At 33.5% G+C, this 12,827-nt stretch overlaps 1 protein-coding gene across 12 annotated transcripts in view; it reads right to left on the reverse strand.

The window, feature by feature from the left end:
• Window positions 1-12,827, reverse strand: part of Stxbp5l (syntaxin binding protein 5-like) — a 277,941-nt gene that overhangs the window by 139,500 nt on the left and 125,614 nt on the right. For all 12 annotated transcript variants that reach the window (XM_006521886.4, XM_006521884.4, XM_017316899.2 and 9 more), the window contains 2 exons: window positions 9,235-9,358; window positions 1,296-1,374 (listed from right to left, as the gene is read on the reverse strand). In XM_006521886.4, coding sequence (XP_006521949.1) covers window positions 1,296-1,374; window positions 9,235-9,358 — 203 coding nt within the window. The remainder of the gene's footprint in view (window positions 1-1,295; window positions 1,375-9,234; window positions 9,359-12,827) is intronic.

Below are 12,827 nucleotides of genomic sequence, written 5' to 3' on the forward strand. Positions count from 1 at the left end.
TTTGCAATCTATAGAAGAGGCTGAATGCTAGCTGATAATTCAATGGATATTATTAAGAGTCCATAGGTCAGTCCAAGACTGAAATAGAGAAAAAAATACACAAGTGAAAAGAAAAACCTAAATCCAACTGCTTGGCAGCTGCTTGGGGTGATTAATATAATTTCTTGAACCTCAATGGAACTTAGACTTTATATTATATAACAGGTGGTATAAGTAGTATTGTACACAAAGTTTTAGTTATAAATGGTATTTAGAAGAGAATTATGTAAAATTTGTTTCTATCCAAAATATTTAAATTTGAAATATTTTTATAGTATATTAAACTGGCTTGCTAAAGAGATATTGCTAATTTATCATGATTTTATACTATTAAAACTTTAGAAGAAGTTTTACAAACACAATTATATCTATGATGACAAAAACAAATTACAATGTGAGCAAGTAACTAACATAAAGTAGGATTTTTCACTATATAGTTATAATGTTTAGGAGCTGAGAAGATGGCTCAGCAGGTCAAGATGCTTGCTGCACAGACAGGCACCTGAGCTGCACCCCTGGAACACACTTAAAGGTATAAAGAAAGAACTGGTTCCAGAAAGTTGTCCTCTGACCTTCATGTAAGTTCTGTAGCATGTTCTCCCAAACACACACAAGTCTCACAGACACACACACACACAAATGCACAAACACACACGTGTATATATACATGCTTAATAATAATAATTAATAATAATAAATGTTCAGGAAAGGTTTATTATATTCATTTTGGATGTGGTGGAAATTTTTCCATTAATGATTAATGTAAATTTAAAAAATTATGCAGAAATACTGGATATAGTATCTATAAATAATAAAACTGTATCAAATGTTATTTTATCTTATACATCTTAAATTTTAGGTTGTTTTCCATTTTGATGATATATAACTATAACTCCAACTAAAGGTTAACTTTCCAATTTCAAAATGTAAGATCCTAATTTCAGAGTGATCAGGTTATGCATTTAAATCTCACAAGGAGTATCAACAGATGCATAGATTTAGCTTAATAAATATGTTACCAGTATTATAAATGGTTCAAAAGCCTCAATTATTAGAATTGATATATATGATGATAAATAATATAAATAAGTAGGATGAATTATTTGATATTTTTAATATTCATAATAATAAATTAAGTTATTGATTTAGATAATTAATGATTTATACTTATACAACAATATAACAAATTATTAAAAATTGCTTTCCTTCTCCTACCCTTCAGATGTATTACGTATTCACACAGTAGAACCACATACCTGTTCCTGCACGTTTTGTATTCTACTTTAAGAATAGGTTTACAAGACTCAGACTTTCTTCCTTCTCTTTGACTTTTTCCTAATGAAAGAAAAAAAATTAAATCTAATTTAAATTATATTGATGCATGAGAATTTTTAAATTTCAAAGAATTATAAACATGGAATAATAATATAATTAAACAAAATAATTCTACAATTTTCTAGGGATGATTCATGTAGCTTCTTGCACCACAATAATAATTCTTGAACAGTTTACACTGTAACAGGTGATAAATACAACTGAACCCAAAGGCGCAAACACAGTTTTATTGTAGATTTCAGAAGAAAATAGTATATGTAATATTTTATATTACCATCTATAATAATTAAATTTGGAATACTCTTATTACTTTAGTTCTACTATATTATTAAACTGGTTACTTTCATGAGTTAATACATAGTAACATCAGGTTAAGCTAAAGATATTGACTTATTCTTAAAGTACCTGTATTTGATATAAGTCTATGCATTCTGATATTAAGCTCATAAGCTTTAGATTCATATCAATGTGCTGCTATATAATCAACGAAGTTACTTATAAGCTTCATTCTTATATAATTCAAACATATAAACTTACAAATGTTCATTTATTAGCCACTTTGTTGCTTTGAATTCTCTAAATATGAATGTAGTTTCTTATAAAAGTTATTTCAGTTATTTTTGCTCAAAGAATAAAGTTTAGGACTTAAGAAACATACATGTACAATAAAATATTATTAAAAATATGGGTTTTTTTTACTATAATCCCAGCACTCAGGAGGTTGAGGCAGGAGACTTGAGGGTTCAAATTAGCATAGCTTACATAAGACCCTGTTTCCCTCTTCTTCACAAGAAAAAAAGGAAAAGAAAGATAAGTAAAAAAGAAGGAAATCATGCCTAATATTTTACCTATAGTAGAAATAAACTTTGATATTGCAGAAAGTCTTGTGATGTAAAGCACACGATGGGCTTACAAAGTCATTCCATTTCATTTAAAAAGTGTTATTGCTTGGATGGTATGATTGATTGGTTGGTTGGTTGGTGATTGATCTACTGTGTGTAGGAGGGCACATGTGTGCTATAGTACACATACAGAGAGCAATCAGTTCTCTCCTTTCATCATGTGAGTACCAGGCATTGAACTCAGGTTGTATGGTACAATTAATATCCAATTTCTACCCCTAACAGTTTACTGTGGGGAAAGAGTTTGGTTTGGGGTTTTTTTGTTTGTTTGTTTGTTTGTTTGTTTTCTTTGATTGTCAATACCTGCTTAAACGTTAGGTTGTATAAAACAATGCTATCATCAATTTGAATTATTGGTATTCTTTATATTCCGAGTACTATATGTTAAGTGTCAGGGCACATAGAAGTAATTAAATTCTAATGTGTCTAGAATTAACTATATTGAACAATAAAAATATTAAAATGACAGAATGATATACCAGAAATATATGAGTGACAGACAAAGGCATATTTAAGAATCTGTAATTAAAACTGAAGTTATGGTGCCAGAACTATCTTACCAAAAATACAGTAATAAGAGGTGGTTTTCAGGCTAAAAGAAAAGGGCCACAGATGTGTGCTGTTTACAGAGACATTTTCAATTAAATAAGCACTTTTTGGGTCAGTGGCCAAGGTTTTCAGGTGACCTCTCCTGCTTAGTTCTAATCTTTATTAGTTTTGATGGTATCCACAGCTTTTCATTTCCTGTGGAAATATAAACAAATTTGCACCTCAACGCAAAATGTTTGTTTGCTTCCATTCTAACATTAACATATCGCTATAGTATATAGTCTGATTAAAATCAAATGACTCACTTTTTGCTGCGAGGCCCCCAAGGCCATTTTTTGACAGTAAAAAATTACCTTGAATATCTCTTCTGGACTGATACTCACTGTTCCAATGGCAATCTTTGCCTTGCCATCGCCTACACACCCCTGGAAGCTTAGGCCTTCTTTCCAGTTTATATTTAGAAAAACTATTGCCCTGAGAGATGCCGTGTTCTAAATTTTGTTGCAAATGACTACATTTCCCACAATGAAAGCACTGGGCATTTTGAGATCTGTGACCTTTGGTGACTTGTCCACAATCTCTTTGTTGTGACCATATTTCCCATAATTGAGGCACTAGCTACAGCTTGACCGATTATACATTAACATGGTACATGTTAGAACCAATATCATTCTTATCCCTTATCCACTTGTCTATAGGCACTGCTCATGTCTTTAATAGTTTAATAACATTTTAATATTTGGTATGAGCATTTTCATACACCAAGGTCTCTATCAACCCCTGTCTTTGGTCTGATGCAGCTTTATTCACAGCTGAGACTAATCGCTGTAAAAGAAATCAGTGAGAGCTTCTCCAGAGCCTTGTATAATCTTTGCAAATGAGGTGAATTTTCCCCCAGCTCCTCAACTTTCTCCTCAGCTCTTAAAGCTACTAAGTAACATTGTTCAATAGTAGCATCGTCAAATTGCATCTGTTCTTGTATATCAGAGTTCTGCCTGTTGCCCAGCAACTGGTCTTTTACTCTAGTCATTTTCCTCGCTCTATTTCACTGTTCAATATCCTAGGCTTCTTCCGTCTTCCACATTAACCATCGCAATTGTGGCTCAGGCTCAGGTACAACTTGCTTGCTTGCTTGTCAACTGCTTGCAGTCTTGGGGAATAATTATGAGTATTTATCCCAGTTATTTAGAATTTGTTTCACATAAAGTAGATGCATCCCATAATCACAGCCTCTTTAAACCATCTTAAGTCTATCATTTCTATAGGATGCCATCCTATCTCTGCATAACCTTGTTTTATGCCGTAAGACACCGTATGTTTAACAGGCATATGCTGTATGAATAATGGGAAAACTGATGGTGCTCTCCTAACCCCAGACTGACCCTCCTCCCACTTTGGCTGCACAGTGAGTTCAAGATTAACCCTTTCTCTGAAACATGCTGTTTAATGAGATTGTTTTCCTGCTTTCTCAGCTTTTCTCTGACCTGAGTACTCTGGGGGCAGTTTCTTTTCCTCTTTCCTCCTGCAGGAAACCCCTGATGTGTTGCTCAGTCAGCAGGACTGAGCCTTTTTATTCTCTCTTTATGAGTGTTCCTCACACTCCAAGTGCTTTCACCTCCATCCTCAACTTCTCCAGCTGCCCTGCCAATTCTGCAACCCTTTCAGAAAAGAGAGAGTAGAGTAACCCCTTTTCTTTTTCCATTTCAGCCATTGTTGTGTGTTTGTTTGTTTTTCAGGCCCCTCCATTTCCATCTGCAAATTTTCCAACTGCTCAGCCGTACTTTCAAACTTTTTTAAAACAAAATATATAAAGGAGAGGGGGAAAAAAAAAACAGAAAATCTCCTCTGGGCACAAATCAGGGATATCTCAGTGATATCAAACACAATTAACTTTTTTGCTGGCATCATAAAAAAAATTCCATTCCTTCATCTCCTGCCATTTCCTCTATGGTATTTGAAATCAAATTTTCCATTTTTATCCTTAACATTTGAGTGTCATGTTGGGCACCATTTGTAGCTTATCTTAACTATTTTGTGGGTTCTTCATTTTCTCGTGCTTTATCCCCTCTGGTTTCACCCCTATCACTAGATAGGAGGGAAAGAAAGATGGGGACAGGGAAGAGAGAGAGAGAGAGAGAGTTCTGTGAACCTAATTTCTTTCTTCTCGTTTCTTCTTTGGTCATAGCTGATTTTTGCTTGTTGGGCGACACTGTCTTTCCTCACCTACCTAAGGAATTCTTTGATCGGCTTTAATAAAAATCTGATGGCCAATTAGTTGGGCAAGAAGTAAAAGGTGCAAATTTTTGGAAGGAGAAAGGAACTCTGCAGGGAAGAAAAGGAAGGTCCTTTCCCCAGGAGACATGAGAGGAGACAGACGTGCCTATAGGCCTAGAAGGTATAGCTAGCCACATGACTGCATCAAGCTAGTAGCTGAGTTAACTTAGATGAGCTAGTTGAGAGTCTGCCCAGGGAAGGCCTAATCTTTAAAATTTAGAGTCTCCATAGTTATTTGGGTAACTAGCTGGTTAAGAAATAACTAGTGCCCTATTAATTTCCAGCACTAATTATCCATGCCAAATATTAATAATCACTTTACATTTGCTACTTTGTAGGTTCTTCTTTTCCCACCCATTATTCCCTACCAAAGTTTCACCCCCAATCACTATATAGGGGAGAAAAAAATGATAGAAGGATAGAGAAAGAGGATGGAAAGAGAGAGAGAGTTCCTTAAATCTAATTTCTTACTTGTTTCTTCTTTGAGTACTACTACTAACAAACTACAACTGACAAACTACTCCCTAAACTACTACCATCAACCACCAATCTCAGGGCACCACCGTTTATATCTCCTCTGAAAAGTCCTCAGAATTTCAAATGTCACACCATCATAGAAACTATCTGCAGTTGGCAAAACCACCCCTCTGCTAGAGCATGTGGCAAATCATAGTCATCTGCTGTGAAAGCAGGCCCATACCCACACCTGGGGTTAAAATGAAAACATGTTCTTACATTTCTATGTTTTGGGGTTTTTTTTGTTTTTTTGTTTGTTTGGGTTTGTTTTGGTTTGGTTTGGTTTTTGGTTTTTCGAGACAGGGTTTCTCTGTAAAGCCCTGGCTGTCCTGGAACTCACTTTGTAGACCAGGTTGGCCCCGAACTCAGAAATCCGCCTGCCTCTGCCTCCCGAGTGCTGGGATTAAAGGCGTTCGCCACCACGCTATGTTTTTTAAAGAACCCAAAATTCCTAAATTCTCAGTACAGATGTTTATTTGAATTTTTACAAAAAAAAAAATACTGTATGGAATTTCATTATTTTTTATTTCCCTTGGAAATTATCTACTTTGCCCATGTTATTGTGTATTAGAAGTGTACAGAATATGAATTTGACATATTTTATCTTTGACCTTTAAATTTCTGCATCTCCCATGTAATTACTAAACTCATGTTTCTGTTCTATGCATTGGCTAGCTTAGCTAAAGGCAATGTCTGTTTTCTTTCATTATTTTAACAATGTGTGTTTTATTTCTTTGTTCTATAGTTTTGCTTTTGCTACCATTAACTTTTATGATATATGTGTGATTTGATCCAACCTTGTTTTTATTTTGTTGGTATTTTGTTTTGTTGTTGCTTTTGTTTGTTTGTTTTTAGATTTTGAGTGAGTATTTATCTTTAGAGTTTCATTTTTAAATTTTTTTTTATTACGTATTTTCCTCAATTACATTTCCAATGCTATTCCCAAAAGTCCCCCATACCCTCCCCCCCCACTCCCCTACCCACCCATTCCCATTTTGTTGGCCCTGGTGTTCCCCTGTACTGGGGCATATAAAGTTTGCGTGTCCAATGGACCTCTCTTTCCAGTGATGGCCGACTAGGCCATCTTTTGATACATATGCAGCTAGAGTCAAGAGCTCCGGGGTACTGGTTAGTTCATAATGTTGTTCCACCTATAGGGTTGCAGATCCTTTAGCTCCTTGGGTATTTTCTCTAGCTCCTTCATTGGGAGCCCTAGAGTTTCATATATATATATATACACAAAATATTTGAAGTTACAAATTTTCCTTTAATAATTATCTTGAATGAATTTCCTAGTTTGAGTACATATTATTTTCAATGCTATTTTTTATACATTGTAGAATTCTGTTCTAATTTCTCATTTATTTTTAAATTCAACTTTATACATAAAGTTCATATATATAGTTCCTTGTAATATTTACATAAGTTAAATATATTTTATTTCATCATCAACCACAAATGCTTTACTACCTCATTTTGTAGAATTTAAGATTTTCTGCATTTAACAATTAGACACTTAAAAAAAATTCACATGTGTTTGAAAAGATAATCTTGTCTTTCTTTGACTGTAACTTGATCATCTGGCCATATTTACGTACAAGACAGTCTGTAACAACATAATACTATCATAATAAATTGTATACTATATATATATATTTTTACTACAATTAAAAAAAAATAACTGAGCATGGTAGTTCACACCTGTAATCCCAGCATCTGAGAGATGGAGATGGATGAGTCTAAGTTAAAACTTTAGGTTAGTCTGTCTCAAAAAACAAAACTAACCAGACAAATCAACACCTTCCCCCACAAGAGTACATTTTCTTTTAAAGCACAATTGTTTAATTATTTCAGCTTTATAATTTATCACTTCATGGTAGAAAATTTTGACTTCTAGAAAAACAATGAAGTACTTTTTCCATAAATTTAGAAGACAAATGATTAATAAGGGGGGGCACGAAGATATATTCTAGAGTATAAATGATATGTCACATTAACACTATATAGCTTCATATACATGAAGTTTTACACTGTTGCTTTTAACAGACTTTTATACTATATATCCTGAGTGACCAATAAAAAATGAAGATAAGATGCTTGCAGATCTACAGTATATGAGGTAGAACCAAAACTCTTAGAAGGAGGAGGAAGTGTGGATCATTGTTGTCAAGGTAAAGCAGATTATGATACTAACATAAACTTTTAAGAGGTGACTGTATATAAGCTCAATGATTAAAGAAAGTTGAGATGATCAAATAAATGACAAAAGAAAACCTTGGAAGAGTTCTAAAAAGCAAAATGTATCAAATGGAAAAACTATCTGAAATTTAAAAAGAAGTCTTAGAGGTTTAATAGAATAAAAATGCAGGAGGGAAAAGGAATTAAATAAATGATGAATCAGTTAGAACTAATTAACTTTGACATAACTTTGTAATAAAAATATTGACAAAAACAAATACAAAAATAAAGACTAAGCGATGTGTGCCACAACATCAAAAGCTCTAACAGAGTTGACTCATATCCCAGAAAGAAAAACATATAAAATGAATTAAAGATAAATGGTGTGAAAGCCCCCAAGTTTTGTGGAGCCATTATGAAGTTATGAATTTGAGAAGCTTGTTAGAACTCTTAACAGAATAAATTTTAAAAAAAAGAAAAAAAACAAGCCCAAAACAAGTTGAGGCAGAACATTTTTAAGTTACCACAAAGAAAAGATATCAACATTGTCTGAAAACAACCAGAAGGAAAAAAGCAGATTGTATACAATAGAGGCAAATATCAAAACACTGAGGATTCCTCATACAGAAAATACTGATGCTAGAAGATGATGGGATATCATTAAAGCATTCATTATATTACATAAATTCCCAGCAAATGAAAACAAATGTCTGCTCATGACTTGACATTGCCTAGAAATCTAAATCTATCAAAGTAGTTTTTAGGAATGAAGGAAGATAAAAGGTAAATTAAAATAAATAAATAAAAAAACTCCAGAAATCATTTTGCCAGGCCTACATGAAATGCAAATAATGTTCACAGATAAATACAGTGATAAAAGAGTATTTTGTCTCTTAATTATACTTGTGACCATTTAAAATGTATAATATAACTGTGGATGCTATATAATTATAGTATATATGATAATGAAGGTAGATAAATAGATCTATATGGTTACAAGATGTCTGTAGATTATATGAAGTGTTATGTTAGTCCTAAAACACATTGAGTAGTTAACAAAATATATTGTGATACTTGCAAATAATGATAAAAAATGAAGATAAAATGACTATGAAAAAATCACAATGTGCTGGTAATAACAATATTTAAATAACTTGAAAGTAGAAAGGTAAACATAAGCAGTAAATTATAGTAAAAACATTAGAAAACAAACGAGTAGATCTGAATCTAGTCATATTAGTAATTATACTTAATGCTAATAGACTAAACATACTACTCCTAAGACTTCAGAAAACACAAGACCTAGAATAAGCTCTCTGTAGGAGAGCCATTGGATATCCATTAACAGTGTGCAACATGAATGACGCTAACCCAGAAGAGTTAAAGCTGTAAGCAGGCAATTCTGTGGTCGCCATAGTTTCTTTGAAAGCATGAGTCTTACCATGTGGGACTGTGGTTTGGAAAGGGCGGCTTGGGCTTTTCAGGTTCCATAAAGTCAAGCTACCATCTGAGTGGCTGCACATGAATTGTTTGCCCTCATGATGCCAATCAATTGAATGAATAGCCTAATAAAATAACAATAAAAGACAAGTACAGGGGAAAGTAGATATATCACATCATTATATTTTCCAAAATATTTTGACATAAAATTAATATACTGATAATATGTTAAATTATTTTTTTCTGACACAGACTAGGCTTCTTTGGCTTCAACCTGTTACAGACCTTGAAAAGGCTACCAAAATTAATTTCCTTAAATAAAGGATAGTTCTGAAAAAACTTTAATAAATTCAGATTCCAAAACATTTTATTGTAGATTCTATGTCCTTCCAATATCCTATAATCTCTGTTTGAAAATTGTTTATATAGAAATAAAGTATGACTATCAGAAGATAATTTCTTCTAAGATATAGGCCTAGTATCATCACTTTGAGTAGATAATTTTAAAAAGAATTTGAGCTAGCACCTGAAGGCAGTCTAGATGCCAGATCCCATGGTATGCATTTTACATAAAATATATCAATCATATAAAAGGTATTATCTTTACTTTATTATTATTTCTCAGTTTACATATGGTGAAATTGACCTAGAGACAGATATTCATTTGCTTTTTAAAGTCATACAAGTCAAAGCCAAACTCTTTCGAAAACCCATATTCTCAACTGCACAGCTTTGCCCCAAGCATATACTAATTGATTTAAAGCAACTAAGATTTAATTTTTAAAAATTTTAAGTTCATTCCATAGTTTTTAATTAGATAAGAGTTAGCAGGAATTACTTCATTGTTTTAGTTTTATTAGTCCCTGTGTGTGGTAGTACAGTATCTTCTATAAAGCAGATTTGAAAGAAAGGTCTACTGAATTAGTAAGCAATTAATATAACATTTCCAAATCTGCGGTATTCCTTGTGATAATTGAACACCATATTCTATTCATTGTGTTACATGTAAAGTACAATAAGACAAGTCTCAGTGGACAAAAAAGTCAGAAAGGTATTTAAAACATCTTTTCCCCTAAAGAAACTGGAGAGAAAGTCAGTATAGGTGAATATAAACTTTAGCACACATGTGCTTATACAGTTACATAACCAAACGCTTTATGTAACCAAGCATGAAAATTTAAGCCTGTGTGTAAAGTACTAGAGTTACAGCTAACTACTGTCATGACTAATCATCAAAATAAAGGATATAAAATGTGCTGTAGACCTCAAAATATAAGATTAAAGTGAATATAAAAGGCAGCGTGAATTTCTGGACTTGTAGGGTTTATCTTGTTTTTCTTTTCCTCCCTCACTCTAGTTATCATTTCTATGCAGACTATATTTTTCTTAGCCAGTCTCCAACACATGCATTTAGAAACATCTTCATCGTCTTCTCTATTTTTTTCCTTTCTGCACATAGTTCAAACAAAATGTCGCTTCTTTTGTCAACTTTACTGAACCTCAGTCAATGTAAAATTCTTGAAACTACTTGGTCAAGCCAGGTGTGGTGTCACACGCCTTTAATCCCTGCACTTGGGAGGCAGAGGCAGGCAGATTTCTGAGTTCGAGGCCAGCCTGGTCTACAAAGTGAGTTCCAGGACAGCCAGGGCTATACAGAGAAACCCTGTCTCGAACCCCCCCCCCCAAAAAAAAACCCAAAAACCAAAAAAAAAACAAAAAAAACAAAAAACAAAACCCAACAACAACAAATAACCCAACTAGTAGTTGATCAAGAAAAGGGAAAGTAGAGGATGAGGAAGTACCCAGACCCAAAGCTTCATCCTAACCCAGTAAAACCTTACCCAATGGAGAAGACAGAATATATATGTAATTATATGGGAAATCTGTCCCTTGATGAATAGTCATAGATGAATTTAATTTTTGTTTGGAAATTCAATACTAGATTGAGAAATAATTAGTCATGAAAAATTATATATATATATGTATATATATATAGTAGAATTATAGTAAATAGGGTAGTTATATAAACATATAAACAGTCAGATTTTAGAGATCAGGATTTCAAAACTGTGTATAACTAAGGATCTGGCAATTGAGATGATGGTGCATATTTGATTTTTGTTTATTTAGTTACATCATACTATTTTCATTAAAACAGGGACTTATTAGAAAACAAATATCAATCAAAACCAATGCTAAAAAATAGAGAGCATAAAAGAATTTGAAGGAAAAATACTAGTCATATTTTGTCAGCTGTGACTTTTTCCTGAAAACAAATACTATATAACAATCTGACAAAAGGAAATAGGCAGTTCCCCATGGATTCAAAATTTCACTCCTGTCAAACTGAAATCTTTCTCTGAGATTATTAAAGGAATATCAATATAAAGAAAAAATGGCTGTTGTAGAAGAAATCTTTTCCTTATTTGTTTATTGAGAAAAATTTCATTTTCTAGTCTGGAGTGGCCTGAAGCTTACTATGTAGCTCAAACTGGATTTGAACTTGTGTTAATCCTTTTCGCCTCACCTTCCCAAGAGCTGGGAGTAGATTCATATCTTATAACACCTATCTGGAAGTAACTTTTCACCGCTAATTATTTTTCAATATAAAATTGGATTTCCAAACAAATTTAAATTCTTCTATGCATATTCATCACTGGCCAGTTAAATAGTTCAAATAGCTGTTTGATGCCTAAGGAACTAATAGGATTCTGATATACAGAAGAGACAAGATGAGAAAGCAAATAACAGTAGCAAAATCTTAAAGGTAAGTAAATTATATCAGTAAAAGATAATGAGCAATATGCTTCAAATGTGTTAACTGTTTATCAGGATGCAATAAATTGTACTAAAGAAAAAAAAACCCACAGCTTTAGTTCTCACCTCCAGACCCTGTTAACAAACAAGAGAGCAATTCGAAGGTTCTGATGCAGAGAATCATGTGATCTGATTGTATTTTTTGAAAGAAAAAGACATGCATGATGGAGCATGGCTGTCCTCTGAAGGCACTACCAGAAGCTGACTGAGACAGAATCGGATATTTACACCCAACCATTGGACTAAAGTTGGGGACCACTGTGGTTGATATGGGAAAGGCTGGAAGAAGCTGAGGAGGAGGTCAGTCCCATAGGAAGACCAGCAGTGTCAACTAACCCAGACCCCAGGGAGCTTCCAGAGACTGAGCCACCAACCAGGAGCATATACAGGCCAGTCCTAGGCCCCTGGCATAAATATAGCAGAGGTCTGCCTGGTCAGGCCTTAGTAGGAGAAGATGCGCTTAATCCTTAAGAGACTTGAGGCCCCAAGGAAGAGGGAGGGCTGGTAGAATGAGCACCTTCTTAGAGGCAAGGAGGAGGAGGAATGGGATGAGGAACTGTTGGAGGGAGGAGGGCAATGACTGAAATGTAAATAAAAAAATATTTTTTTAAAAAGGAAAATCTTTGTTAGTGAAGAATATGCAGAAAGGTAGATGTTAAAGAGACTCCTATAAACAGTTAAGTATTTTAACCTAGGGTATTAGTTATAGAAATGAGGACAAAGAGGAAATAAGAGAATGGTAGTAATAATAAAGACAAGATCAAAAAGCCATAATAA

Source organism: Mus musculus, chromosome 16, assembly GCF_000001635.26.
Source record: "Mus musculus strain C57BL/6J chromosome 16, GRCm38.p6 C57BL/6J".
Classification (NCBI taxonomy): Eukaryota; Metazoa; Chordata; class Mammalia; order Rodentia; family Muridae; genus Mus; species Mus musculus.